Source organism: Sebastes umbrosus, chromosome 4, assembly GCF_015220745.1.
Source record: "Sebastes umbrosus isolate fSebUmb1 chromosome 4, fSebUmb1.pri, whole genome shotgun sequence".
NCBI classification, from domain to species: Eukaryota; Metazoa; Chordata; class Actinopteri; order Perciformes; family Sebastidae; genus Sebastes; species Sebastes umbrosus.
This window is the reverse complement of record NC_051272.1, coordinates 187137-214636: the sequence shown is the minus strand read 5'-3', so window position 1 is coordinate 214636 and position 27500 is coordinate 187137. Positions and strand designations below refer to the sequence as shown.

Below are 27500 nucleotides of genomic sequence, written 5' to 3'. Positions count from 1 at the left end.
CAGTTGAAGCAGGATCACCACCACATATTCACACAACTGGTGAAAGTGAAGAACTCCAGCAAGAATACATTCAGATACTCCAGGTCCTACTTCAGTTTTGCCGTCGGCTCCGTTCTTCTACTTAGCAGAAGATGTACGGTAGCGCCCGCTCGGTCGGCCGAGGGGATGCCAACCATAGTGGAGGAAGAGATGGTGGCGGTTCTGGTAATCAGGGATCCGGCCGCTCCCCTCGCCTTCCCCGTTCTCCTCGGATGGGACACCGGCGCACCAACAGCACCGGAGGCAGCGGAGGAGGTCCCGGAGGAGCGGGAGGCAAGACGCTCTCCATGGAGAACATCCAGTCCCTCAATGCGGCGTACGCCAACTCAGGACCGATGTACCTGAGTGACAACGAGGTCGCCATGGCAGACCATCTTCCCAAAAGTGGCGGGACGGTGACGACCATGGGGAGACAGAGGGTGACGTATGGGTCGAGGGGCAGCAGCAGTGGAGTCGTGGCCGCTAGCACCCCCAATATCTCCACCTCGGTGCCTGGCAATGCTGTGCTGCCAGCAGGCATGATGGCAGGTGATGCTCTAGCTTTTGGGGACCACCACATGGCCTCCACGGTGCCGCACTCTCTACGGCAGGCCAGAGACAACACCATACTGGACCTGCAGGCACAACTCAAAGAGGTATTTTGCAAACTTTTCTCCAATTTTTGCAAGTTTGATTTGGACATGTTTGACAAGAGGTTGAGTTGCTGAGTTCGACAGACCACAGTTACAGTATTTACGCTTCTTTATCCTGCTTTCTTAGATTCTGCGTGAAAATGAGATGCTGCGGCGAGAAGTGGAAGTTAAGGAGAGCAAGCTCAGCTCCTCCATGAATTCTATCAAGACCTTCTGGAGCCCCGAATTAAAAAAGGAGCGAGCTCTCAGGAAAGATGAAGTTTCTAAGATCACAGTCTGGAAGGAACAATACCGTGTGATTCAAGATGAAGCCCAGGTGAGTGTTCCCTTAGAGAGAAGAGATTCTAGTTTCTCATCTCAACAAGTCCTTTTTTTATCAATCTGAATAAGAGTCATCAATCTGCCTGGGTCCAACATGTTCACCCGGTGTCAGCTTTAGTACAAGTGTGTTTCTCTCTTTCTTCTCTCTCTGCACAGAGGCAGGTTTTTAACATCTGGTTAATCCTCTTACATGCATCTATATGCTCCAGCTTTAACAGATGAAAGAGGCCGTAAGTCTAATGGCCGCATTAGCATTTCTGTATGTTTTAGAAATTGCTGGATGTGGTGAACAGGATGAAAATGTGGAGGAAGTGCAGATTTAACACTGTGTATATGCACAGTAGTTTAACCACTGCAGAAGATGAGAAACCAAGTTCAGGATGCTGTCACGGGGAGCAGTGATACCGTGATACCGGAGGTGCTGTGAATAGCACTTTGGATTTAGTATTATTGTTATGTGGCCGTTCAACAACATTTCATTATTATGGTTCTCTTTTGGTTTATGGTATGTTTTGGGGACAGGTGACCTGGCACATGGATTGGAAATGATAAAAGAAAAACAGATGAATATGTTATACATTTGTCAAATAATGAAGTATACAGTAAACAGTCTACTGGATCCTATTAATGTAGAGTTGGCTTCATTTCTTCAGGTGGGGGGGAAACCTAGCGTTTTCATTATGAACCATCTGCTGTTACTACATCTGGCTCAATTCTCACTGGTTTTTCTCTTCCACACATGTAGACCTACTGTATGCACACATGTAGACTGCACACATGTAGACCTACTGTATGCACACATGTAGACTGCACACATGTAGACCTACTGTATGCACACATGTAGGCTGCACACATGTAGACCTACTGTATGCACACATGTAGACTGCACACATGTAGACCTACTGTATGCACACATGTAGACTGCACACATGTAGACCTACTGTATGCACACATGTAGACTGCACACATGTAGACCTACTGTATGCACACATGTAGACTGCACACATGTAGACCTACTGTATGCACACATGTAGACTGCACACATGTAGACCTACTGTATGCACACATGTAGGCTGCACACATGTAGACCTACTGTATGCACACATGTAGACTGCACACATGTAGACCTACTGTATGCACACATGTAGACTGCACACATGTAGACCTACTGTATGCACACATGTAGGCTGCACACATGTAGACCTACTGTATGCACACATGTAGGCTGCACACATGTAGACCTACTGTATGCACACATGTAGACCTACTGTATGCACACATGTAGACCTACTGTATGCACACATGTAGACTGCACACATGTAGACCTACTGTATGCACACATGTCTAAATGTAAAATGTATTTAATAAGTGAACAGATATAGGCACAGGGTCTATTTTTAAACCCTACAGTTTGTTGTGCATATTATATATGTGTGTATATATATAAGTGTAATTAATGCAGATCAATAGTTGTTGTTTCACTGTGGTTCTTAATGGGGGGGGGGCAGATGTGTATAATTAGCTGTTTTCTCTCCTGCTGAGTCAGAATCACAGTGTGGACTAATACCAGACCCCAGTAATGCCCGAGTAGAGCAGGACTAATCAGTGGGTGCTGTAATTTAAAGATGTCTGCTTTCATATGTCAGCCTCCACCTCCCACGCTGGCACACATGCAGCGGAAAGCACAGAAACACACACACACACACACACTCAAAGGCATTTAGCTAATTACAGCTTCCGTTAAACTGCATGCCCTCATTGAATGAAGGTCCAACTGACCGTGCACACGTCTGCAGTTGTATGTTTGTGTGTCGTTTCTGTTTCTGTGCCTGCTCTGCTGCAGCTTTCTCTAAATCCCGACCACAAGGCATTTCTGCCCGTCGTTCTCTGTGATAAGTGACTGCTATTATCTATTTCATAATAGTGTGAAATGGCTGTCATCTTCTGTTTCTTCCACCTAATAATCATCACTTCTTTCTTGCTAAATACTCCTTGTCACATGGATAAAATATCACATTTATCATAGGATGTTGTGAAATGCCAGTGATGTTTCATCAGCTGTTACACCGAAGTACAGATGTCAGTGTAGCTGGTCAGAGAGGGAGAATCGGAGAAGAATGCATCACACACTGAGCATCTTTAACATTTGGACTTGTGTACAGTTTGTCCAGTGCTTTGGGTGATGTGTAGCAGAGGTTTTGATGACGTGTAGCAGAGGTTTGGGTGATGTGTAGCAGAGGTTTGGATGACGTGTAGCAGAGGTTTGGGTGATGTGTAGCAGAGGTTTTGATGACGTGTAGCAGAGGTTTGGGTGACGTGTAGCAGAGGTTTGGGTGACGTGTAGCAGAGGTTTGGGTGACGTGTAGCAGAGGTTTGGGTGACGTGTAGCAGAGGTTTGGGTGATGTGTAGCAGAGGTTTAGGTGATGTGTAGCAGAGGTTTGGGTGATGTGTAGCAGAGGTTTTGATGATGTGTAGCAGAGGTTTGGGTGACGTGTAGAAGAGGTTTGGGTGACGTGTAGCAGAGGTTTGGGTGACGTGTAGCAGAGGTTTGGGTGACGTGTAGCAGAGGTTTAGGTGATGTGTAGCAGATGTTTGGGTGACGTGTAGCAGAGGTTTAGGTGATGTGTAGCAGAGGTTTGGGTGACGTGTAGCAGAGGTTTGGGTGACGTGTAGCAGAGGTTTGGGTGACGTGTAGCAGAGGTTTAGGTGATGTGTAGCAGATGTTTGGGTGACGTGTAGCAGAGGTTTAGGTGATGTGTAGCAGAGGTTTGGGTGACGTGTAGCAGAAGTTTGGATGATGTGTAGCAGAGGTTTGGATGACGTGTAGCAGAGGTTTGGATGACATGTAGCAGAGGTTTGGGTGACGTGTAGCAGAGGTTTGGGTGACGTGTAGCAGAGGTTTAGGTGATGTGTAGCAGAGGTTTGGGTGACGTGTAGCAGAGGTTTGGATGACGTGTAGCAGAGGTTTGGGTGACGTGTAGCAGAGGTTTAGGTGATGTGTAGCAGAGGTTTGGGTGACGTGTAGCAGAGGTTTGGATGACGTGTAGCAGAGGTTTGGGTGACGTGTAGCAGAGGTTTGGGTGACGTGTAGCAGATGTTCGGCTCTGTGTCCCTACGAGTTCTGACTTAGTGTTTGGATCAGTTTAGTTGGTGCATCACATCTCTTATTCTCTGTGCTCTCAAACGCCTGACTGTTATCTCTCCTCAGGCAGAGAGAGTGAGAATATGGGAGCTGAGGATGGGAGAAGGTGTGTGTACAGTATGTGTGTGTGTGTGTGTTTCCGTGCTTGTCCGTGCATGCGGTGCAGTCACAGCAGTGAGTCAGCCTTAGTCACGGGGTGGAGAGGGTGATGGGAAGGGAGGGTTAGCGAGAGGAGAGGTGAGAGTATTGGAGGGAAGAGAGAGGGCGAGAAGCAAGGTGGAGGAAAAGTGTGGAGGGAGAAGGAGAGAATGACAAAGGATGGAGAGGGAGGAGGAGGAGGAGGAGGGGGAGGAGGAGGAGGAGGAGGAGGAGGAGGAGGAGGACGGAGAGAGACGAAGGCAGACACTGACTTCTCTCTTTGTTCTGTGGTCTGAAAACGCTCCCAGCTGGTTGAGACCAGAGTGTAACGCAGCCTCGTGTCACCGTCTCACAGCAGCTCTGCCAAGTGTCCGTGGCGTCAGATGCCACAAACAATGCAACACTACACTGGGCTGATTGTGTTTCACCACTTGTATTTCTCTGGGCATGAAACGTAACCCTGTCCACACAGCCCAGGCTGTCGGGGGGGTACTCTGTCAGGGCACGGCCCAGTTTTCAGTCCTGATTAGAGGCTGATTAGAGGCTGATTAGAGGCTGATATTAAACATGCTGTAACACAATATTTATTCCCATAAAGTAGGATGTGTTATTAAAATAATCAACACATGTTCTACACCTCTTCCTCCCTCGTGTTCATCATTCTGTACAACAAACAGACCAGATGAATGGTAACAAACACATGTGCGTCTCTTGATTGTTTCTAGCATCTCCAGATGACTGTTCAGGCTCTTCAGGATGAGCTGAGGATCCAGAGGGACCTGAACCAGCTGTTCCAGCAGGACCCCTCCATCCAAGGCCGGGACCTGTCATCGGAGCCCACGGAGGAGAACTACCGGCGGCTACAGGCCGAGCACGAGAGGCAGGCCAAAGAGCTCTTCCTCCTTAGAAAGACCCTGGAGGAGATGGAGCTGAGGATTGACACACAGAAGCAAACTCTGGGAGCCAGAGACGAGTCCATCAAGAAGCTTCTGGAGATGCTGCAGAGCAAAGGTGTGACGAGCCTCGGCTAACTGATCCTCATAAAGTATGGACACCTTGGCTGCATGTTGAAGCCGGTGCAGAACTGTGCTACGGAGCAGTTCCTCTGTTGTTCTTTGAAACAACAGTATTTAAGTCAGCAAACTTTGAAACAGTCAGTACGTTTCTCCACAAACATGTTGGGCCTCCAATGGTTTAGGTCTCAGGCTTCACTTAAAGCTGCGGCGGTTGCCGCTAGCTTGTTCCCCCTCAGCTCTCTCCCCCGTTGGCCAGATCCGTGTTTCTGTGCTCCATAAACAACCACGATGCACGCTTTAAAGCCAAGCATGCTTCTGAGGCTAGGAATATCTGAGGACTTCATGCAGAGACCTTTGCACTGGTGTCCATCAAAATAGATCCATGTTCTGGTTCTTCAGAGAGATATTATTATTATTATTATTATTATATTATCTACATTTGACAAACCAGCTGCAGGAAACTAAGAAGAAACCCATTTAAACGTCAGAGAACATCAATGATAGATAGCAGATAAATGAAATACAGTAACTAGTTTATAATTAAATATGGAATTGTGCGTTTAAGAGATCCTTCCCTGCTGAACAGATGAGCTTTAGTTTCTCAGCATCAAGTCTCATCTCCTCTGCAGGTTAACTAGTGGCTGATGATGCTCAGGCTGGCTCTTACAGAGACTTTGACAAAATAAAGCTCTCTACCTCCTTCATCATCATGGTAACGAGGTGTTCTGTGCTCTGCCTCAGGGCCGTCTGCCAAGGCATCAGAGGAGGACCAGGAGCGGACCAGGAGGCTGGCTGATGCAGAGATGCACAGGCATCACCTGGAGAGTTTACTGGACCAGAGAGACCGAGAGATTAATGCATTAAGAGAGGTAATGTCCAGTCCAACCATGGGAGGTAGAACTTTACATTTCATTAGTTTACTTCTGTTGTTTTCTCTCATTTCTACTCCCATGTGAAACTGTTCTTCTTCATCTGACCCACAAGGAGCTGCACCGTCGATACGAGGGAACCCCCGAGTCCACCAAGACCAAGGCTCTCCAGACCGTCATCGACATGAAGGTGAGGATTCAAACAGAGAAGAGTCTACCAGTATGTTTGTGTTATGTTTGGTCATGTGTTCATTCTATGCGTGTGAACTCCTCTTCATCAATCCCAGGATGCAAAAATCAATTCAATGGAGCGCGGCCTGAGAGACATGGAGGAGGAGCTGCTGATGCTGAAATCGAACGGACTGCTGAGCTGTGAGGAGCGTCAGGAGGAGATGAAGCAGATGGAGGTCTACCGCAGCCACACCAAGTTCATGAAGAACAAGGTCTGAGACGACTCCACGTGGACTTTAGTTTGACTGAACTGTTGCAGTCCGACTCCTAATGAGATGCTTTTCCTCAGCACTATCATCACTATTTCATCCCCCCCCTCTTTTTTTACCCCTGTGACCTCATCTTTTTCCAGATGGAGCAGGTGAAGCAGGACCTCTCCAGGAAGGACACCGAGATGCTGGGTCTGCAGACCAAGCTGGAGACGCTCACCAACCAGTTCTCAGACAGCAAGCAGCACATCGAAGTCCTCAAGGAGTCGCTGACTGCCAAGGAGCAGCGAGCTGCCATCTTACAGACGGAGGTACAGCAGATACATACTGTATCTACACACTTTAAGGGTACACCTGTTGTGCAGTGAGAGGAAAGACCTGTTCCAGATGTTGAGGATCACTTGACCACTTTGAGAGCATGACACAGGTCTGGTCAGTGACTGTCGTCCATCTTTCCCTGAACCAGGTGGATGCCTTACGCCTGCGCTTGGAAGAGAAGGAGACAACTCTGAATAAGAAGAGCAAGCAGATACAAGAGATGTCAGAAGAGAAGGGCACACTGAACGGGGAGATCCACGACCTCAAGGACATGCTGGAGGTCAAGGAGCGTAAAGTTAACGTGCTACAGAAGAAGGTAACTTGGACTGAGAGCTGTTTCAAAGATCTTGTGTTGTCTGAAATGACCACATGCATTCATCCTGCTTCAGTGTGTGTCCTCGGTGGCTGATGCTCATTCTGACTGATGGTTGCTTGTGTTTGCTCTGCAGATTGAGAACCTTCAGGAGCAGCTGAGGGACAAGGAGAAGCAGATGAGCAGTCTGAAGGAGAGAGTGAAGTCTTTGCAGGCAGACACGTCCAACACCGACACGGCTCTCACCACGCTGGAGGAGTCTCTGGCAGAGAAGGTGAGTTTAGGTCTGCACTGACTACAGACTGTAGTGGGTTAGGGTTAGACGTATGTTTGTCCATGGTCATGTCTGTCTGATGGTTTTCTCTACCTCCTCCTAGGAGCGCATCATCGAGCGTCTAAAAGAGCAGCGAGACAGAGACGACCGGGAGAAGACGGAGGAGATCGACTGTAACAAGAAGGAACTGAAAGAGTTGAAGGAGAGACTGAGCCTCCTGCAGGGAGACCTGTCAGACAGAGAGGTGGGAACACGAGCTTGCACCAACACAAACTCTTGTTTACTGGGATTCTATTCATAGTCAGGCTTCTTTTTCCATTAGTCTTACTTTGCGATGAGTCACGGATGCCTGTATTAGATCTAATGTATTTTCAGTCTCCGTTCGATAAGCTGGGAAAGAACCATCTGTACTTCTGTGTGTGTGTGTGCGTGCAGACGTCTCTGTTGGACCTGAAGGAACATGCATCATCCCTGGCCTCCTCTGGGCTGAAGAAGGACTCCAAACTGAAGAGCATGGAGATCGCCTTTGAGCAGAAGAGGGAGGAGGTCCTCAAAGTGGAGAACCAGCTCAAGAGAGTGAGATCCTTAAATAAAGAAATCAGGCAGCTCGTGTGGACCGGCTAGAACATCTGTTATCCTTCCTTTAGACCGGCTAGAACATCTGTTATCCTTCCTTTAGCCCGGCTAGAACATCTGTTATCCTCCTTTAGACCGGCTAGAACATCTGTTATCCTTCCTTTAGACCAGCTAGAACATCTGTTATCCTTCCTTTAGACCGGCTAGAACATCTGTTATCCTTCCTTTAGACCGGCTAGAACATCTGTTATCCTTCCTTTAGACCGGCTATAACATAGTCTGTTATCCTCCCTTTAGACTGGCTATAACATAGTCTGTTATCCTCCTTTAGACCGGCTATAACATAGTCTGTTACCTTTAGACTGGCTATAACATAGTCTGTTATCCTCCTTTAGACCGGCTATAACATAGTCTGTTACCTTTAGACTGGCTATAACATAGTCTGTTATCCTCCTTTAGACCGGCTATAACATAGTCTGTTACCTTTAGACTGACTATAACATAGTCTGTTATCCTCCTTTAGACTGACTATAACATAGTCTGTTATCCTTCCTTTAGACCGGCTATAACATAGTCTGTTACCTTTAGACTGACTATAACATAGTCTGTTATCCTCCTTTAGACTGACTATAACATAGTCTGTTATCCTTCCTTTAGACTGGCTATAACATAGTCTGTTATCTTTAGACTGGCTATAACATAGTCTGTTACCTTTAGACTGGCTATAACATAGTCTGTTATCTTTAGACTGGCTATAACATAGTCTGTTACCTTTAGACTGGCTATAACATAGTCTGTTATCTTTAGACTGGCTATAACATAGTCTGTTATCTTTAGACTGGCTATAAGATAGTCTGTTACCTTTAGACTGGCTATAACATAGTCTGTTACCTTTAGACTGGCTATAAGATAGTCTGTTACCTTTAGACTGGCTATAACATAGTCTGTTATCCTTCCTTTAGACTGGCTATAACATAGTCTGTTACCTTTAGACTGGCTATAAGATAGTCTGTTACCTTTAGACTGACTATAACATAGTCTGTTATCCTCCTTTAGACTGGCTATAACATAGTCTGTTACCTTTAGACTGGCTATAACATAGTCTGTTATCTTTAGACTGGCTATAACATAGTCTGTTACCTTTAGACTGACTATAACATAGTCTGTTATCCTCCTTTAGACTGGCTATAACATAGTCTGTTACCTTTAGACTGGCTATAACATAGTCTGTTACCTTTAGACTGGCTATAACATAGTCTGTTATCCTCCTTTAGACTGGCTATAACATAGTCTGTTACCTTTAGACTGGCTATAACATAGTCTGTTACCTTTAGACTGGCTATAACATAGTCTGTTATCCTCCTTTAGACTGGCTATAACATAGTCTGTTATCCTCCTTTAGACTGGCTATAACATAGTCTGTTACCTTTAGACTGGTTCAGCTCTACATGATGCTACTACATGTTTCCTGTGTATGATCAGGACATAGTCTGTTATCCTCCCAGCTGCTCTCTAACCGGCGTCCCGTCCTTTGTCAGGCTCAGAACGCGGCCCTGGAGGCTCAGGCCAACACCGAGCTGGCCGAGCGCATCAAGAAACTGGAACAGGAAGTGGCCCGCCACAAAGAGGATTCTGGGAAAGCCCAGGCTGAGGTGGACCGCCTGCTGGACATCCTTCGGGAGATGGAGAACGAGAAGAATGACAAGGACAAGAAGATCACTGAGCTGGAGAGGTGGGTGGAAACATCTACAGATCTGACTGTTCAACGAGACGTAAAGACGTGCACGTTAACTGTGCACCGTGTGACCAAGCTTTGCACCCGTCACTGTACAGTAATGTGTGTCACTCTGATGTGCGGACGGTTTCTGAATGTTCAGCCTGGACTAACTAGTGTTCAGGTTCAGCTGTGAGTCTTCTGTTGAGCAGCTACACTGAGCTCTCTGTCTTCATCCCTGCTAGCTGGGACTTGTGACCGCTGGTCCTCATGACTCGTGCACATTTCCCTCCGATGACATCATGTCACTCTGGAGATCGTTGCCTCCGGCACATTATGGAGGATTTGAATGTAATTTGGCCATCTGCCATTTTTAAATCTCAGATTGAAAGCTGATGTGGTGAATGTTCTCAGCAGAGCTGCTCCGAGGCTGGTACTAGTAGTAGTACGCAGAGTAGTACACAGAGTAGTACACAGAGTAGAACACAGAGTAGAACACAGAGTAGTACACAGAGTAGAACACAGAGTAGAACACAGAGTAGAACACAGAGTAGAACACAGAGTAGTACACAGAGTAGAACACAGAGTAGTACACAGAGTAGAACACAGAGTAGAACACAGAGTAGTACACAGAGTAGAACACAGAGTAGAACACAGAGTAGTACACAGAATAGTACACAGAGTAGAACACAGAGTAGTACACAGAGTAGTACACAGAATAGTACACAGAGTAGAACACAGAGTAGAACACAGAGTAGTACACAGAGTAGAACACAGAGTAGTACACAGAATAGTACACAGAGTAGAACACAGAGTAGTACACAGAGTAGTACACAGAATAGTACACAGAGTAGAACACAGAGTAGAACACAGAGTAGTACACAGAGTAGAACACAGAGTAGAACACAGAGTAGTACATAGAGTAGAACACAGAGTAGTACACAGAGTAGAACACAGAGTAGTACACAGAGTAGAACACAGAGTAGTACACAGAGTAGAACACAGAGTAGTACACAGAGTAGAACACAGAGTAGAACACAGAGTAGAACACAGAGTAGAACACAGAGTAGTACACAGAGTAGAACACAGAGTAGAACACAGAGTAGTACACAGAGTAGAACACAGAGTAGTACACAGAGTAGAACACAGAGTAGTACACAGAGTAGAACACAGAGTAGTACACAGAGTAGAACACAGAGTAGTACACAGAGTAGAACACAGAGTAGAACACAGAGTAGTACACAGAGTAGTACACAGAGTAGAACACAGAGTAGAACACAGAGTAGTACACAGAGTAGAACACAGAGTAGAACACAGAGTAGTACACAGAGTAGAACACAGGCTGTTAGTTTAGTACTTGTATGTATCGGTGGTGAACTCTGAGATCTGATGACATCACGTATGACGTCCCCCCCCTCCTCCGTCTTCCTCCTGTTCTTCGTATTGACTCATCTTCCTGCTCTCTCTGTTTTTCTCTTTACTGCTTTCTTGTCTTTACACCGGGACTCCCCCCCCCCACCAGTCTGGCCTCCAGGTTAGTATTCTCTCTTCTTCTCTCCTCCTCGACCCGCCATCCTTTTGATTCTGTTAGTCTCTGCCTTGTTTCTCTCCTCCTCTCAGCCCTCTATAGTAGTATGTGCTGCCGAAGCAGCTTCCTTCGTCTCCATGTATCACACTCTTTCCTCTTATTCTGTTCATTTTCCTCTTTTACCTTCTTAAGTTGTTCCGTCTTCCACCCTCAGTCAAATGTGAGATTGAGTGTTTGCAGGGCTGTGAAACCTCAGCAGAGCCCGTCTGTGAGGCTCTTCATCTTTAGAATGTATTTTACTGTATTTAACTTACGATTGTCTACGATCACAACTGACCTCTAAACATTCTACGTGGAGGATCATTGATGGATTCAACAAAACAAAGATGAAAGTATGAAATATGCTTCCTTTACCTGATGTAGTGAAAAGGGCCACTTAAGGGTACTAAACAGAACCTAATGCACTTCCCACAATATCTCCATCTGTTTTCAGTTGGAATGATAAACGACATTCAGAAGTTCACACGTACATGACCTGTAACCTCTCCTCCCATGTGTCCCTCGCCGTCCCTCCAGGCAGACGAAGGACCAGTCGAAGAAGGTGGCGTCTCTGAAGCACAAGGAGCAGGTGGAGAAGAGCAGGAACGCCCGCCTGGTGGACGAGGCCAGGAAGAGGGAGGACAACATGTCTGAGAGCTCTCAGCAGGTGAAGGTGAGGCACTCGTAGGAAGCTGGCATTAGAACCGAGCCGCTGGCTCCGGCTCGTCGGTTCAGCGTCCAACAGTCCATAACATGAACTCCTCCTCCTCCCGTTGTGAAGGACACTCTGCGTCAGAAGTCTGAGCGCATCGAGGAGCTGGAGGAGGCCCTGAGAGAGAGCGTTCAGATCACCGCTGAGAGAGAGATGGTGCTGGCTCAGGAGGAGGCTGCCAGGTCTCTGCAGGAGAAACAGGTACACAACGTCCTCCTGAACACACACCAGACGGAGATATCAACCCAGAGGAGCGCACAGATAACACAGACTCCTTCATATACCCTCATCTTTCTGCTGCCATTGTGCTGTTTCTCATCCCTTCTTCTCCACCTCCCTCCTCCTCCTCCATCTCTCTCTCAGTTCTTTTATCTTTGCTTGTGGTTTTCTCTCTGTTTTCTCTCTGCTACTCACCGCCTCTCAGAAGCACTCACTCAAACCAATGCATGAGTCCAACCTCGCCCACTTTAAGTGGTCTAAGGTACGAGCCCAGTGTGTGTGACCTCCCATCAGTGAGCAACAACACTTCCAGGGGTGGACACAATAACAGCAACACCTGTACAAGTCATGCAGTAACACAACAACCCGGCTTTACTGGCTTTACCGGCTTTACCTGCGTTACCGGCGTTTGTGATCACCTTTAGGGGAATCAGAGTTTTGTTGGATAACTGTGTGATGTTGTGAGGTGTTGCTGTTTCCAGCCCGTGTAGTAGTTTCCTTGTTATTTTGTTTACCTGCTTATGAACCATATTAACGCTGATGAGTCGGTCGGCTTGTCCATCCAGTGGCCAATAGAATTGATCATTTGGGGATGAATTATTCACTCAGTCAATTGTAATTAAAGTTGTATTGATATGAAACAGCGGTACTCTTGTGCCATTTTGAAATGAATAACAGGTAAATGAAGTACCGTGCTGTAGTTTAATGGTTTCTGTGTTCTAGTTGGTTCCTAAAAGCCCACATGAGGTTCTGCTGCCTCTTATTAGAGCTCCTCATACTGGCCCATAGTGAGCCCGGTGCTCTCACTGATGGACTCAGGTCATCTGTGTCACTCTACTCTTGATTGTGTGTGTGTGTGTGTGTGTGTGTGTGTGTGTGTGTGTGTGTGTGTGTGTGTGTGTGTGTGTGTTCCCAGATGGAGGAGCTGCTGGGGGCCATGGAGAAGGTGAAGCAGGAGCTGGAGTCCATGAGGGCCAAGCTGGCCTCCACCCAGCAGTCTCTGTGTGAGAAAGAGTCTCACCTCTCCACCCTGAGAGCTGAACGCAGGAAACACCTGGAGGAGGTGCTGGAGATGAAGTAAGACGCACACGCGCACGCGCACACACAGTAGGGAGGAGTTGACTCTGGAGGATCGATTGCTGCTTTCATCTTGTAGAATGTCATCCTCTTCTGGCCTCTCCAGCTGGCAGCATGATGATCTTCTGTTATGAATAATAAATGATAATTGAGCTATTTACTGGTGTGGTTAAATGCCATCATGTTGTCTCCCCCCCCCCCAACAGGCAGGAGGCGCTGCTGGCTGCTATCAGTGAGAAGGACGCTAACATCGCCCTGCTGGAGCTGTCCTCCTCTAAGAAGAAGAAGACCCAGGACGAGGTGTCTCTGCTGAAGAGGGAGAAGGACCGACTGGTGCAACAGCTCAAACAGCAGGGGGGGGGGGGGGGGTCCAGTAGTTCAGGGAGCCTCCATGTGATTACACACATTCATGTTCCTTCCATCTATCTTCCTACACGTCTCTCACATAGAATATGTCCACTAGTAGGGACTCGCTGTCCTGCCCAGAACAAACCTCTGGAGAGATGTGTCTCCGGATGTCAGGGACAGTTTGATGTGAGGGACAGTTTGATGTCAGGGACAGTTTGATGTCAGGGACAGTTTGATGTCAGGGACAGTTTGATGTGAGGGACAGTTTGATGTCAGGGACAGTTTGATGTGAGGGACAGTTTGATGTCAGGGACAGTTTGATGTGAGGGACAGTTTGATGTCAGGGACAGTTTGATGTGAGGGACAGTTTGATGTGAGGGACAGTTTGATGTCAGGGACAGTTTGATGTCAGGGACAGTTTGATGTCAGGGACAGTTTGATGTGAGGGACAGTTTGATGTCAGGGACAGTTTGATGTGAGGGACAGTTTGATGTCAGGGACAGTTTGATGTGAGGGACAGTTTGATGTCAGGGACAGTTTGATGTGAGGGACAGTTTGATGTGAGGGACAGTTTGTTCAGTACCCATAGTTTATATTGTAATAGTTATATAATGGTTTGTGTTGTCGTCGGGCACACTGCTGCCAAATACCAGTAAATGATGTCCCTCGAGGATTATCTGTCAGTACTTCAGGTCCCTGGATGTGGACCACCGTACGCTCTCTCGCTCTGACCAGCAGCCAATCAAACAGTCGACTAAAACCACGGCTCCATATCAGACTGCTTCTCTGGACGCCGGCTCCGCCCCAAGCTTCTAGACATGAGCAATCATTACTTTCACCTGGCTTACCTTTACTTTGAAATAAACAAACTGGGGAACTTCTTCCACGTATAAATAGTAGGACTCAGTAGGACTCAGTAGGACTCAGTAGGACGCGGCAGGACTCGGTAGGACGCGGCAGGACTCAGTAGGACTCAGCAGGACTCAGTAGGACGCAGTAGAACTCGGCAGGACTCGGTAGGACACAGCAGGACTCAGTAGGACGCAGTAGAACTCGGCAGGACTCGGTAGGATGCAGCAGGACTCAGCAGGACGCAGTAGGACTCGGCAGGACTCAGTAGGACGCGGCAGGACTCGGTAGGACTCGGCAGGACTCAGTAGGACGCAGTAGGACTCAGCAGGACTCAGCAGGACTCAGTAGGACGCAGTAGAACTCGGCAGGACTCGGTAGGACGCAGCAGGACTCAGCAGGACTCAGTAGGACGCAGTAGAACTCAGCAGGACTCAGTAGGACGCAGTAGGACTCGGCAGGACTCAGGAGGACGCGGCAGGACTCGGTAGGACTCGGTAGGACGCAGCCACGTCGCTCACAACCCTCAGTAATAATGCTATTGAATAAAATGTTATTATGAGCGATGGCCAGGATGCTTCTGTGTGAGTGACCTTTCCATCCCAACTTCAGAAATCCGTCTCCTGCTCTTCATCATGTCTTCATCATGTCTTCATCATGTCTTCATCATGTCTTCATCATGTCACTGACGTGTTTTCAATCGACAGACTCAGAACAGAATGAAACTGATGGCAGACAACTACGAGGACGACCATCTGAAGACGGCTCCGGACCAGACCAATCACAAACCCTCTCCAGATCAGGTAGCTCCTCTCTCCACTGATCAGTCCCACATTGATCCTGATCAGCTTCTCTGAGGCGATGTGTTCTATAGTATAATCTATAATACTACTAATATACAGTACAGAGGGTTGATGCATGAAGGGAACACTGAAGTCTGTCTTTCTGCTCACTAACCAACTGTTCCTTTGTAACGCTGCGATGGGCTAACAGGATGATGAGGAGGGGATCTGGGCATAGCCGACCTTTTGCCCCCCCCCCCTTCTCTCTCTCTCAGCCACTTTGTTCAGACGGGTGAGCTCGTATAAAGCCAGACGTGTCACACCTGTGTTCCTCGTCTCTCTGTGGCGTGTTGACTTCTCTTCCGTTCACTGTGCTTTTCTTTTTGTCGTTTCCATCCCGCTCTTCTTCTCAGCGTCGATGGTCACGCTCATCACTGCCTGGTCTTTCTGTTCCAACTCATCCCTTCATCTCTGTTCATTTCTCTCTTTTGACTGGCTTATGGGATCAGTGGTGTGTGTGTGTGTGTGTGTGTGTGTGTGTGTTTACATGCACGAGCTCCGAGGATGAGATGATACTGATCCTGGATCGGTCTCATCACCTCATCGTTGCTTTGCATGCCGCTGCTCTGACACTGATGATTGGCTCCTCACATTTGACCCGTACAGACAGGTGTCTGATTGGATAACGGTGTTAACCTCCTGGTAATCAGCGGTTGAGTGAGACGCTTTGTTGAGCTGCACGTACACAGACAACCCCCCATAGATCCTGTAATAATGCACGTGAGGAGGTGGGCTCTGATGTGAGGTGGTGATGGCTTCATATCGGCGTGCATGCACATGATCATGTTTGTTTTACTCTCATTTCTTAGTTCTTTCATAAAGTTCCATCATTTCAACGTGAGCACAACTCTCGTGTGTCGTCTAAAGAAGACTATTTTTTCCTCTGTCTTTCTTCCTCATACTCTTTTCCCTTTCATCCCCCCCTGCAGATGATCCCCCCTCTTCTAGCCCTGTCCCAGAACCGCAGTAAGCTCAAGCTCTACATCGCCCACCTGACAGACCTCTGCCACGACCGGGACCCCAGCATCCTCAGCCAGCTCACGCCGCCCTCTCACTACCACCACAGCGACCCCGACGACTTGGAGGAGGAGCTCCAGAAGATGAGTGTGGAACAGGTAGCGGAGGAACTCTCTGGAGCATAGAACTGACTGAATGTTATATCGGCATATATAAAGAGTGAAAAGATAAGCATTGATCATAATGAAGGATTGAAACTAGCACCTGCCAGATCCGGGGTAAAGGCAGCGACGTACAGCTCATCTCAACATAAACAACAACACATGGAAATGATGGCGCTGAACGGCACGGCACGGTTTGGATCGTTTGTTCCTATTCTGAAATGGCCCTGAGAGACTTCTTACCACAGACCTTGGTGGAGGTCTGCGCTCTCCGAGTGCACGTCTAGTTTCTGATGTAATAACTTGGATGTAGTTGTTGTTTCTGTGTGTTAGTCCATGTGGGAGTCATAGCGTGTGTTTCCATCTGCATGATGATGCAGTCGCTTCATTGGATCAGGGGGAGATCACTAAATTCAAATTCAATATGTATTTTATTTCATTTTTTGTTGATTGAAAGTCTGTAAAAATAAACGAATTCCTTGTTTCCCTCCAGTTGGAGCGAGAGCTGCAGGTGTGTGAGAAGGAGAGCGGAGAGCTGCAGGAGTTCGCCAACGCTGTTCTCCAGCAGATCGCTGACTACTGCCCCGACATCCTGGAGCAGGTCGTCAACGCCCTGGAGGAGTCCTGCTGACAACTCTGAGCTCCGACACCCCCCGGCTGACCCCCGGCCGACCCCCGGCTGACACCCGGCCTCCACGTAATCTAATCTGTAGCTGAGCCCGGTGCCCCTACCTCCACTCCACGAGGCTCCTGGAAGGATGAGAGAAAGCCGGGGCATTATCTCCCCCCACTGAGCTCCGCCTCCTCGCTCCCCTCGTCCACCCCGGAACAAACTCTCACGACTCCGAAGTGCTTTCCTGTCTCGTGTGTCTCTCTAACGTCAGGCCTGTAAAATCAAATTAGGGATGTTCGCAAAGTCTATTGAAGTTCTCAAACATCAGATTACACTCCTCCTTTAACGGCAGCTGTGGTCGACGGAGGAGAAGAGAAGAACTAAAGATCTCACCTGGTCACATATCGGGCCGGCTGCAGCTCACCAGAGGGCTGTGAACAGCTAACAGACTGTGAACTCTGCTCGTAGTAAACTTAGTTGGTATTGCTCACCTGTAAGTCTGACCAGGTGCGTTGGGATAGAACGGATCTCGGATGAAAGAAGCAAACTTCCGCACAAAGTCTTGGAGTCTACTGCCAACCGTCCTCTCCCGAGACGTCTTCATCCACAGCAGGAACTGCTGGATCCAGCACAGTTACCTCACTTCTATCTCAGTCTTTCACCACTCTGACTCCTCCGTTGTGTCTCTGGAGTTTAAAGGGGTAGATTCCTTCGTCACATGGGGCAGGAGAGCACTTCTTGTCTTTTAGTCTGGGGAGCTGCTACATCACGAGGGGAGCTCAGCTCAGCGGGGGAATCCTGAAGCCATGTAGATGTAGTCAGTGTTGGTTACTAACTGGTAGGTTAAACCCAGCTACAGCTGAACACTTAACCAAATATAGATGCAGCATGTTCTTCAGATGTTTCCTCTCCCAGCGGGGGGGCTGTGGATCTGTCCTTGTAGGTACTGAGTAGTCTGAGGCTGGGTCACTGGCATGAGAGGGGGGTCAAGGCCTGACCTTTGGCCCAGATCAAGGTGATCTTTTAGTTCCAGTTTGTTCTCATGAGAGAGAGAGGAAACAAAAGAAACAAAAAAAAATCTTTTATTCTCTGAGGCGTTTTCATTTCTCGATGGTTTTGCACACAACGTCCACGTGTTTATGAGGTATGCAAAGTTTCTTTTGAGAACGTTCTAGTGGCCTTGGAGCATGCACAGAGATCAGTACTGGACCTAACGCAGGGATAGATCTATTCCTCTGTCATATTGGTGCTAAGGCATGATGTAAGATCCACTGATCACTCAGTCTCATCCAAAGTTTCTACACATGTTCCGTAAAGCCCTCCTGATCTTTAGTTGACTGAATCACTGAAGAACCTTTTCTGGTATGTTTTAACTCTTCAGGGCTGAGGTTTTTAATTACTAAGTGCATCTCTACATTTACAGGAAACAAAAGTCACTTTTCAGCAGATTTTTGACTTTTTAGATCAGTTTGTAAATAACGTGATATTTAACACGTCCAGTGACTGAATAAAGGTAATTAAGGTGAAGGTGTTGTGCATTCTTTAAAAAACAAATCTGAAAAGTTAAAGGGACTGTTTGTAACTTCTTAAACGTATAAATCATTGCTGGTCGGTGTCTCATGGTCTCTCGTGCGTCTCCGCTGTTCAGACTCAGACTCCAACACAAACTACAGTGAAGCACCAAAACCTCTTGGTTGTATGTAGTGAAGCCCGTCTGTTAAACAGTGTTGGCCGCGGTCGGAGGACACGGGGGAGACCGTAGCTTTGGTCTCCAGGACCGGAGTCTCTGCTGTACTCTGCTCCTCTGCTCCTCTGCCTGCCTTCACTCACACACCACACTCCTTCTCTCTCTCTCTCTCTCTCCACCTCTCCCGTGCATGCTGCTCACTCCACACTGCAGAAGAGTTAGTTTAGCTCTGAGAATATCTAGTGAATGTTCAGTGGACGTTTGTGCAGAAATAACTGCTGCAGCTCCTCCAGACCAACAGAGGTTTCCCGTGTCTTGTGAAGTGACGGGGCTCCGCAGAGAGAAACGTTATCGTCTCCCCCGTTCCCTCCGGCCGCGGTCGGGAGGCTGAGGCGGGAAAAGCCAACACTAGGATCAGCATTGATTCATGGAGAGACCTTGGTCTGGTCAGCTAACATTACTGCCAAGCAGCTGAAATATAGAGTGATATTGTGCTTTTAGCTGACGTGTGTCTCCTCACTGTGTTGAGCGATGCTCCTTCATGTCTATGTAGAGTGAGCACAAGCGCCAGCAACAGGACGCTGACTTTAGTTGACTTAACGGACACAGGTGAAGCTGTTAACAACACATTTAGGATTCTTACTAACAGTCCCTTTAACAGCGGTGCAGTCGTCTTTTGTGTCTAATTTTGTCTTCAGGACAAAATGTGTGTGCGTGTGTGTGTGTGACAGTACTGCCATAACTTGCGGAAAGTCATGTTCTATAGAGATATATATATAAATATAATACATATATATAAATTGTTTACTGTATGGATATGCATTGAATGTTTGCACAGAATCTCGAGGAGCTCTGAACAACGTGGAGTTTTGAGTTTTGTGTCTTCAGAGGAAACAAAGTGTCAAAAATCTCTTTTGTGTCAAAGCAACGTGTGAACTCCAAACCGTGACTTTGTGATGGGAGACGAACTTTTCTTGCATTTATTTCTAACCGTCATTTTTTGATATACTTTCACCGTATGGTGATGTAAATGTATGATCCTGAGATTCCAGTGTTGTTGTCTTCTCTTCTTACCTGTTTCTGTTGGTTGATGTCAGACCTGATGAAAGATACGTCCTCAACCATCACGGCCCTCCTGCTCTTATAAAAGGAACTTGGTGTTACTAAACAAACTTTCTATGTACGGTTGATTTACAGAAACATGTTTAGGTGGACTAGAAGTCCAACACATCCGCTGGTTTTGGAGGATGCTTGTTGTTCTTCTTGTCTGTCCATCCTCTGGGAGCGGATTTTAATTCCTCCCCGTCCCTTTTTGAACTGCTCACCGTTCACCGCCGGCTTCACACAAAGCGTCTCTTAAAGGTCCCATATTGTAAAAAGTGAGGTTTTCTTGTCTTTTATATTATGAAGCAGGTTTAAAGGTCCCATATCAGCTCATTTTAAGGTTCGTACTTGTATTTTGTGTATCTACTAGGCAACAGTTTGGGTCCATGTTTACTTCCTGTCAGCTGATGTTATTTACATTCACTGCAACAGCAAATAAACTGGGACACATTTAGTATGTTTACATTTAAATCTGTGTAATGGTCTAAATATTGTATATTTGTGACATCACAAATGGACAGAAATCCTGACGGCTTGTTTCAAAAGCTCAGTTTAAAAATTACGGACTGTGTATTTCTCTGTATATTAAGCGTTTTGATAGTTTAACAGTATTTATATATAGAACTTAAACCTGCTTTATAATAAAAAACGTGAAAATCTCACTTTTTAATATTATGGGACCTTTTAAGTGCTTTATAAAATACTGTTAAACTATCAAAACGCTTAATATACAGAGAAATACACATAGTCCGTAATTTTTAAACTGAGCTTTTGAAACAAGCCGTCAGGATTTCTGTCCATTTGTGATGTCACAAATATACAATATTTAGACCATTACACGGTTTTAAATGTAAACATTCTAAATGTGTCCCAGTTTATTTGCTGTTGCAGTGGATGTAAATAACATCAGCTGACAGGAAGTAAACATGGACCCAAGCTGTTGCCTAGCAACGCAATTCCGTTGAAATGCACTAAAACGGAGCGTTTCAGACAGAGAGTGAATACAGGTATATTCAGACAGACAGGAAGAGGAAAATATATTTTTTTTTAACATGACAGCATGTAAACATGTTCTAGTAGAAACATTAAATACAAGTATGAACCTGAAGATGAGCTGATGTGGGACCTTTAAGTCCCCTTACGTTGGCCTGTGTGTCCCCGTCCTCGCCTTAATGTCTCGTCATCTCTTTTTCTCGACTCTTCTCATCGAGGAGCACAGAGCTGATTAACGGGGCTTCTGTCAAGTTTCACGGTATCAGTTTGTTTTATTTTGCATTTGTATCAGAAACGTTCTGCCTTCTGTCTGTTGGTGTTAAAGAATCAAACTGTAAAGAGAAACTAAACAGACTGTTTGTGACTTCTTTGGATTTTGTATGTATGTAAATAAATAAATTATAAGCCTCTCAGAGACGGACACCACTGTTGACTTATTACTTCTACTGGTATCGGATCGGTACTCGGATCGGTACTCGGTATCAGACCAGTACTCGGTATCAGATGATACTAAAGCCCAGGTATCATATCGGGACTGAAAAAGTGTGATCGTGCGTCTCTACTGATTTCACTTTTCTAGCTGTCATAAAGTTGATTTAAAGGTTAAAGATAACGTACACTCATCAGCCGTAACATTAACAACATTCAGACCACTGACAGGTGAAGTGAATAACATGGATTATCTGGTTACCATGGCACCTGGCAGTGGGGGGGATATATTAGACAGCAAGTGAACATAGATAGATAGTGCTGGCTAGACGACCGGGTCAGAGCATCTCCAGAACTGCAGCTCTTGTGGGATGTTCCCGTTCTGCAGCGGTCAGGACCTACCAAAAGTGGTCCAAGGAAGGAGAACTGGTGAACCGGCGACATGGTCAGACCCGAGGCTCATTGATGCACGTGGAGGGTTGAAGGCTGGCCCGAAGTGGAGTTGCTGAAGTCCTCACAATGTTATTGAGAACATGCATCACATGTTCAGGATGTAAAGTTAAGTAAAACTAAAGTATTGGTAAGCAAGGTGAAACTTGCTCTGAGCCCAGGTTATCAGACACAGCTGTGTATTATTTGAAGTATTTCTTTGTGCCTGTGACACTAAATAGGAACTCTCCAAATGTGAATACATTTCACCACAGTAGTTTAATATCACTAATAATGCTCAAACATTATCATTAATGTTTAAATTAAATGTCAGTTTGTTAAAAAGAAATGAGTATGAATTCCCTTCAGCTGCACAAGTTGAATTAATATTACCTGATTAAGATCATTTCCATATTAATCACATTATTCACTTCATATTTAATTTAGTGGTAAGAAACAAAGTAAGAAATCCAAAAGGCATTCTGATTATCTTGTGCAGCATATTCATAAAAACATATGATGCCCTAAACTGCAGAAAGCACAGAGATTGTAATCTTCATAATTATAACTCAAATAATAGTTGGTTACAAATTCTACAAGTAAAACACACAAAACTGAAACATATTTGCCATCTTTATTCATAAATAGCACTACTGTATGAATATAAAACAATCTTAAATTACTGCTTTTTTTTAAACAAATATTCTGACGCTATGGTTGGAAGCTCCTCAGGAGAAAACAGTTTTTAAGGTATTGCATATCGCCTTGGCAGCTGTTAATTACTACGCCTTTAGTTGTGTTGATGAACCTTTGACAGAGTAGCATACCGGAACATCTGATACATACGTATTCCCTCAGGAATATGAAACATAGCCGACTATACACAGGTAAACAGAGACAGACAGGAGTGATCCACCCACTTCAATTTGAAGTACAATTTTGTCAGCAGTCGCTCAATACGAAAATATTGGTTACACAAGTAAAAAATACATCAGCCGAAAAAAACATTCTATCAAAATTTGCCTTTCTGTTAAGAGTTAAAATGCCTAGCTATTATTCTGTAAAATATCTAAATCTCCATTGGTATGTGAGTCACAAAAATATGCAATGTAATCTAGTATTCAGCGATAGTAGGCACTCCTGTGTTTGATGGGTGAGGTAGCTAGATAGTGAGAACTGTACACAGGCTGAGATTAAACAATGCACATCAGAAGAGAGCCAGACTGAAACTAAGAATGGAGTATTGCAGCGCAGGTGAACAATATCCCAGTGATCCATGTCGAGTCCCTCTCCTGCTTTTTAGTCACAGTATAGAAGGTACAATTAAGAATGGATACAGGCACGACTGAGCTCTATTCACGATGAAACAGGTGTACATGAGAGAGTTCACCTCACTCTCTCTTATACACAATGAAACAGGTGTACATGAGAGAGTTCACCTGACTCTCTCTTATACACGATGAAACAGGTGTACATGAGAGAGTTCACCTGACTCTCTCTTATACACGATGAAACAGGTGTACATGAGAGAGTTCACCTGACTCTCTCTTATACACGATGAAACAGGTGTACATGAGAGAGTTCACCTGACTCTCTCACTCTCAGTCATCTGCCACAGTCCCAGGTTCAACACTTTAAGGCACGGCAGCTGCGTTATCCTCTCCAGACCCCTCTTGGTGATCTTGGTACACCCGTACAGATCGATGCCCGTCAGCTGGGTCAGGTGGTCGGCTATCAGCTCCAAGCCTTTGTCTGTGATCCTCACACACTGTCCGATGTTCAGAGTCTTGAGTTCGTGCATCTGGCGTACCATCCTGTTGATGCCATCGTCACTGATGTGGCAGGAGCACAGAGAGAGAGACTTGAGCTGGTACAGACCCTGGGCGATGTAGGCCAGGCTCTGGTCTCCGATCTTGTCACAGAAGGAGACGTCGAGTCCAGAGAGCCGGAGGGACCCCATGGCCAGGTGCATGATCCCAGTGTCACTGATGTTATCACAGGACCTCAGGTTTAAGCTGCACAGGTGGGTCATATGAGACAGGTGGATCATCCCTGCGTCCGATATGCCTCCGCAGAAGCTGAGGTTGAGCACTTTGAGCTTGTTCAGGCCCTTGGAGACATGTTTGAGAGACAGGTCCGTGAGCTTCTGGCAGTCCTGCAGGGTTAACTTCTCCAGGTTGAGGCAGCCCTCTGCAGCGCTGCGGGTCATACCTGCCAGGTGACCGATGCCCACGTCGGACACATGCCTGCAGCTGCGCAGGTTGAGACTCTGCAGTCTGTGCAGTCCCCAGGCGATGAGCAACAGGCCGGTGTTGGTGATGTTACTGCAGCCTCCCAGCTCCAGAACCTCCAGGTTCTTCAGGTACTGAGCGATCCGGCCCAGGCTGGAGTCAGTGATCTGTTTACACAGACTGAGGTTCAGGACCCGCAGAGACGGGATGTCCTGCACGAAGGCATGACCCAGTCCGTTATCCGTCAGGTTGAAGCAGCCACACAGGTTCAGACTCTCGATGAGCGGCATGCCCTGGATCACATAGCTCAGAGACCTCCTCAGGCTCAGGATCTGGACCTTCTTGATGCCTCTGGTCTGCAGGCTGGGGAACAGAGACGGGTTGGCTCTCCGGAGGTGCAGCTTCGCCTCGACCCCCCTCCAGACGGACTTATGGTAGGACGCGTCTCTCCAGGCCGAGCACACCACCGCCACCCGGCCTTTGTCCTTCACCTCCAGGTAGCTGAAGATGATAGCCAGGATCTCCGGGAACAGGCAGGAGATGTGCGTCTCCATCTCGAACATCACGGCGGACTGATGGGCTGCTGGGAGAGCAGCAGGAGCAGCAGGAGGAGGATCACCGTGTCGCGGTCTGCTCAACAGAACACACTCTGCTGCTCAAGATGCTGCTGGCAGCTAGCGGCAGCTAGCGGCAGCTAGCGGCAGCTAACGGCAGCTGCTGGCAGCTAGCGGCAGCTAGCGGCAGCTAACGGCAGCTAACGGCAGCTAACGGCAGCTAGCGGCAGCTAACGGCAGCTAGCGGCAGCTAGCACACAGAGCTAGCTGTAGTTAGCTTTGTGTTAGCAGAACAAAAACCCGCCCATTTCACCGGAGCCACTGTTTCACCACTATCCTACTCAATACCGGGATTACCATACACGTTACAGTACGAAACACCAACAACACTTCTGATGCGGAGGCTACAGGAGGCTAGGCTAACTCAGCTAGCAGGCTAGGCTAGCTGTAGCTAGCAGGCTAGGCTAGCTGTAGCTAGCAGGCTAGGCTAGCTGTAGCTAGCAGGCTAGGCTAGTGCAGCTAGCAGGCTAGGCTAGTGTAGCTAGCAGGCTAGGCTAGTGCAGCTAGCAGGCTAGGCTAGCTGTAGCTAGCAGGCTAGGCTAGTGCAGCTAGCAGGCTAGGCTAGTGCAGCTAGCAGGCTAGGCTAGTGCAGCTAGCAGGCTAGGCTAGTGCAGCTAGCAGGCTAGGCTAGTGCAGCTAGCAGGCTAGGCTAGTGCAGCTAGCAGGCTAGGCTAGCTGTAGCTAGCTGCTGTTCTCTGGGTAACTAGTGAGCGGATGAGCAGCAGCATCTCTTCTCGGTCAGAACTAGTTCAGTTCCTCCAGATCCTCTCAGACTGGAGCAGACTGGAGCAGACTGGGTCGGACTGGTCCTGACTGGTCCTGACTGGTCCTCTACTCTTCTGTCTGTGGAAACTTTCCTCCACTCAGTAGTTTGTTGGTTCGAAGCTGAAACTAAGTGAACTAGTTCTTTCCCTCCGGAGCAGCGCGGAGGAATACAGCTTCTCTCTGTTAGTCAGAGCGGATCCATCTGCTGACCAGCGGCCCCTACCGGACCCGACCGGTACCGGGACCGGGACTATACCAGCCCCCTATGCTGACTCCACCACACAGCTCCAATAACAACAACACATGTTATTATTAATGTATAATAACAACACATGTTATTATTAATGTATAATAACAACAACACATGTTATTATTAATGTATAATAACAACACATGTTATTATTAATGTATAATAACAACACATGTTATTATTAATGTATAATAACAACACATGTTATTATTAATGTATAACAACAACACATGTTATTATTATTATTATACAATAACAACAACACATGTTATTATTATTATTATACAATAACAACAACACATGTTATTATTATTATATAATAATAACAACACATGTTATTATTATTATTATACAATAATAACAACACATGTTATTATTAATGTATAACAACAACAACACACGTTATTATTAATGTATAATAACAACACATGTTATTATTATTATTATACAATAATAACAACACATGTTATTATTAATGTATAATAATAACAACACATGTTATTATTAATGTATAATAACAACACATGTTATTATTATTATTATACAATAACAACAACACATGTTATTATTAATGTATAATAACAACAACACATGTTATTATTATTATATAATAATAACAACACATGTTATTATTATTATTATACAATAATAACAACACATGTTATTATTAATGTATAACAACAACAACACACGTTATTATTAATGTATAATAACAACACATGTTATTATTATTATTATACAATAATAACAACACATGTTATTATTAATGTATAATAACAACACATGTTATTATTAATGTATAATAACAACAACACATGTTATTATTAATGTATAATAACAACAACACATGTTATTATTAATGTATAATAACAACACATGTTATTATTATTATTATATAATAATAACAACACATGTTATTATTAATGTATAATAATAACAGCAGATATTATTAATATATAATAATATAAGCAGATATTATTATTATATAATGATAAAAGAAGATATTATTATATAATAATAATAACAGCAGATATTATTATTAATAATAGCAGATGTTATTATTAATGTATAATAATAACAGATATTATTATTAATGTATAATAATAACAACAGATATTATTAATATATAACAGCAGATATTATTATTATTAATATGTGACTACAGCGTCTCTCAGCAAGAACACGAGGAGTCAATACAACATGAAGGTGTTCACATTGTTTACATATTCATCATCTGGGTACTTGACTGCTGGAAACTGTATTTCATTCATATTATATATATATAGTACCATCATTAGTATTACTATTATTATTATTGTTGTATTAGCCTATACTACACCTATATATTATTATTATTGTTATTATTATTATTATTATTATTATTATTATTATTGTTGTTGTATTAGCCTATACTACACCTATATATTATTATTATTATTATTATTATTATTATTATTATTATTGTTGTATTAGCCTATACTATACCTATATATTATTATTGTTATTATTGTTATTATTGTATTAGCCTATACTACACCTATATATTATTATTATTATTATTATTATTATTATTATTATTATTGTTGTATTAGCCTATACTATACCTATATATTATTATTGTTATTATTGTTATTATTGTATTAGCCTATACTACACCTATATTATTATTATTATTATTATTATTATTGTTGTTGTATTAGCCTATACTACACCTATATATTATTATTATTATTATTATTATTGTATTAGCCTATGAATCATATCTTACACCCCCTGATTCTAGACTGGAGCCGGTCCCTGAATCCCTGCCCGGAGCCGGTCCCTGATTCTAGACTGGAGCTGGTCCCTGATTCTAGACCG

General features: G+C 45.3%; 2 protein-coding genes and 1 long non-coding RNA gene across 11 annotated transcripts in view; 1 reads left to right on the top strand and 2 right to left on the bottom strand.

Moving 5' to 3' along the window:
* Positions 1 to 18665, top strand: part of LOC119486802 (ELKS/Rab6-interacting/CAST family member 1-like) — a 23214-nt gene extending 4549 nt beyond the window's left edge. The window contains exons 2-21 of one of the 4 annotated variants that reach the window (XR_005206587.1): positions 1 to 674; positions 799 to 987; positions 4999 to 5284; positions 6031 to 6158; positions 6274 to 6348; positions 6446 to 6601; positions 6742 to 6909; positions 7065 to 7232; positions 7366 to 7503; positions 7607 to 7747; positions 7939 to 8079; positions 9618 to 9811; positions 11316 to 11327; positions 11898 to 12033; positions 12142 to 12273; positions 13208 to 13368; positions 13575 to 13722; positions 15273 to 15368; positions 15559 to 15639; positions 16337 to 16474. The exon at positions 1 to 674 is cut by the window's left edge and continues 109 nt beyond it. Coding sequence is in view for 3 of the 4 variants with exons in the window: in XM_037767207.1 (XP_037623135.1) it covers positions 132 to 674; positions 799 to 987; positions 4999 to 5284; positions 6031 to 6158; positions 6274 to 6348; positions 6446 to 6601; positions 6742 to 6909; positions 7065 to 7232; positions 7366 to 7503; positions 7607 to 7747; positions 7939 to 8079; positions 9618 to 9811; positions 11316 to 11327; positions 11898 to 12033; positions 12142 to 12273; positions 13208 to 13368; positions 13575 to 13722; positions 15273 to 15368; positions 16337 to 16522; positions 17019 to 17156 (3336 nt within the window). In the remaining variant the exon portion in view is untranslated. Of the gene's footprint in view, positions 675 to 798; positions 988 to 4998; positions 5285 to 6030; positions 6159 to 6273; positions 6349 to 6445; positions 6602 to 6741; positions 6910 to 7064; positions 7233 to 7365; positions 7504 to 7606; positions 7748 to 7938; positions 8080 to 9617; positions 9812 to 11315; positions 11328 to 11897; positions 12034 to 12141; positions 12274 to 12496; positions 13160 to 13207; positions 13369 to 13574; positions 13723 to 15272; positions 15369 to 15558; positions 15640 to 16336; positions 16523 to 17018 lie in introns of those variants that run through there. The other 3 variants (XM_037767207.1, XM_037767209.1, XM_037767210.1) reach the window with 3 other exon arrangements.
* LOC119486803 lies at positions 8390 to 9610 on the bottom strand. 3 transcript variants are annotated; one of them, XR_005206590.1, is made up of 3 exons: positions 8662 to 9610; positions 8563 to 8596; positions 8390 to 8532 (listed from the first exon to the last, which is right to left on the bottom strand). It is a non-coding gene; the product is annotated as an uncharacterized LOC119486803 (long non-coding RNA). The 3 variants fall into 3 exon arrangements; XR_005206588.1 differs by having other exon boundaries at positions 8390 to 8596; XR_005206589.1 differs by lacking the exon at positions 8563 to 8596.
* Positions 18666 to 22395: 3730 nt separating the features above from the next.
* On the bottom strand, positions 22396 to 25590 carry LOC119487315 (F-box/LRR-repeat protein 14-like). 4 transcript variants are annotated; one of them, XM_037768087.1, is made up of 2 exons: positions 23318 to 25590; positions 22396 to 23170 (listed from the first exon to the last, which is right to left on the bottom strand). In XM_037768087.1, the coding sequence occupies exon 1, from the start codon at positions 24572 to 24574 to the stop codon at positions 23363 to 23365; it is 1212 nt and encodes a 403-aa protein (XP_037624015.1). In that variant the 5' UTR covers positions 24575 to 25590; the 3' UTR covers positions 22396 to 23170; positions 23318 to 23362. The 4 variants fall into 4 exon arrangements, with proteins under 4 accessions (XP_037624015.1, XP_037624014.1, XP_037624013.1 ...); XM_037768086.1 differs by having other exon boundaries at positions 22396 to 23205; positions 23353 to 25590; XM_037768085.1 differs by having other exon boundaries at positions 22396 to 23317; positions 23367 to 25590.
* Positions 25591 to 27500: the final 1910 nt, after the last annotated feature.

Bases quoted from the DNA above. Each gene is read 5' to 3' on its own strand.
- LOC119487315 (XM_037768087.1), bottom strand. From the start codon at position 24,574: ATGTTCGAGATGGAGACGCACATCTCCTGCCTGTTCCCGGAGATCCTG.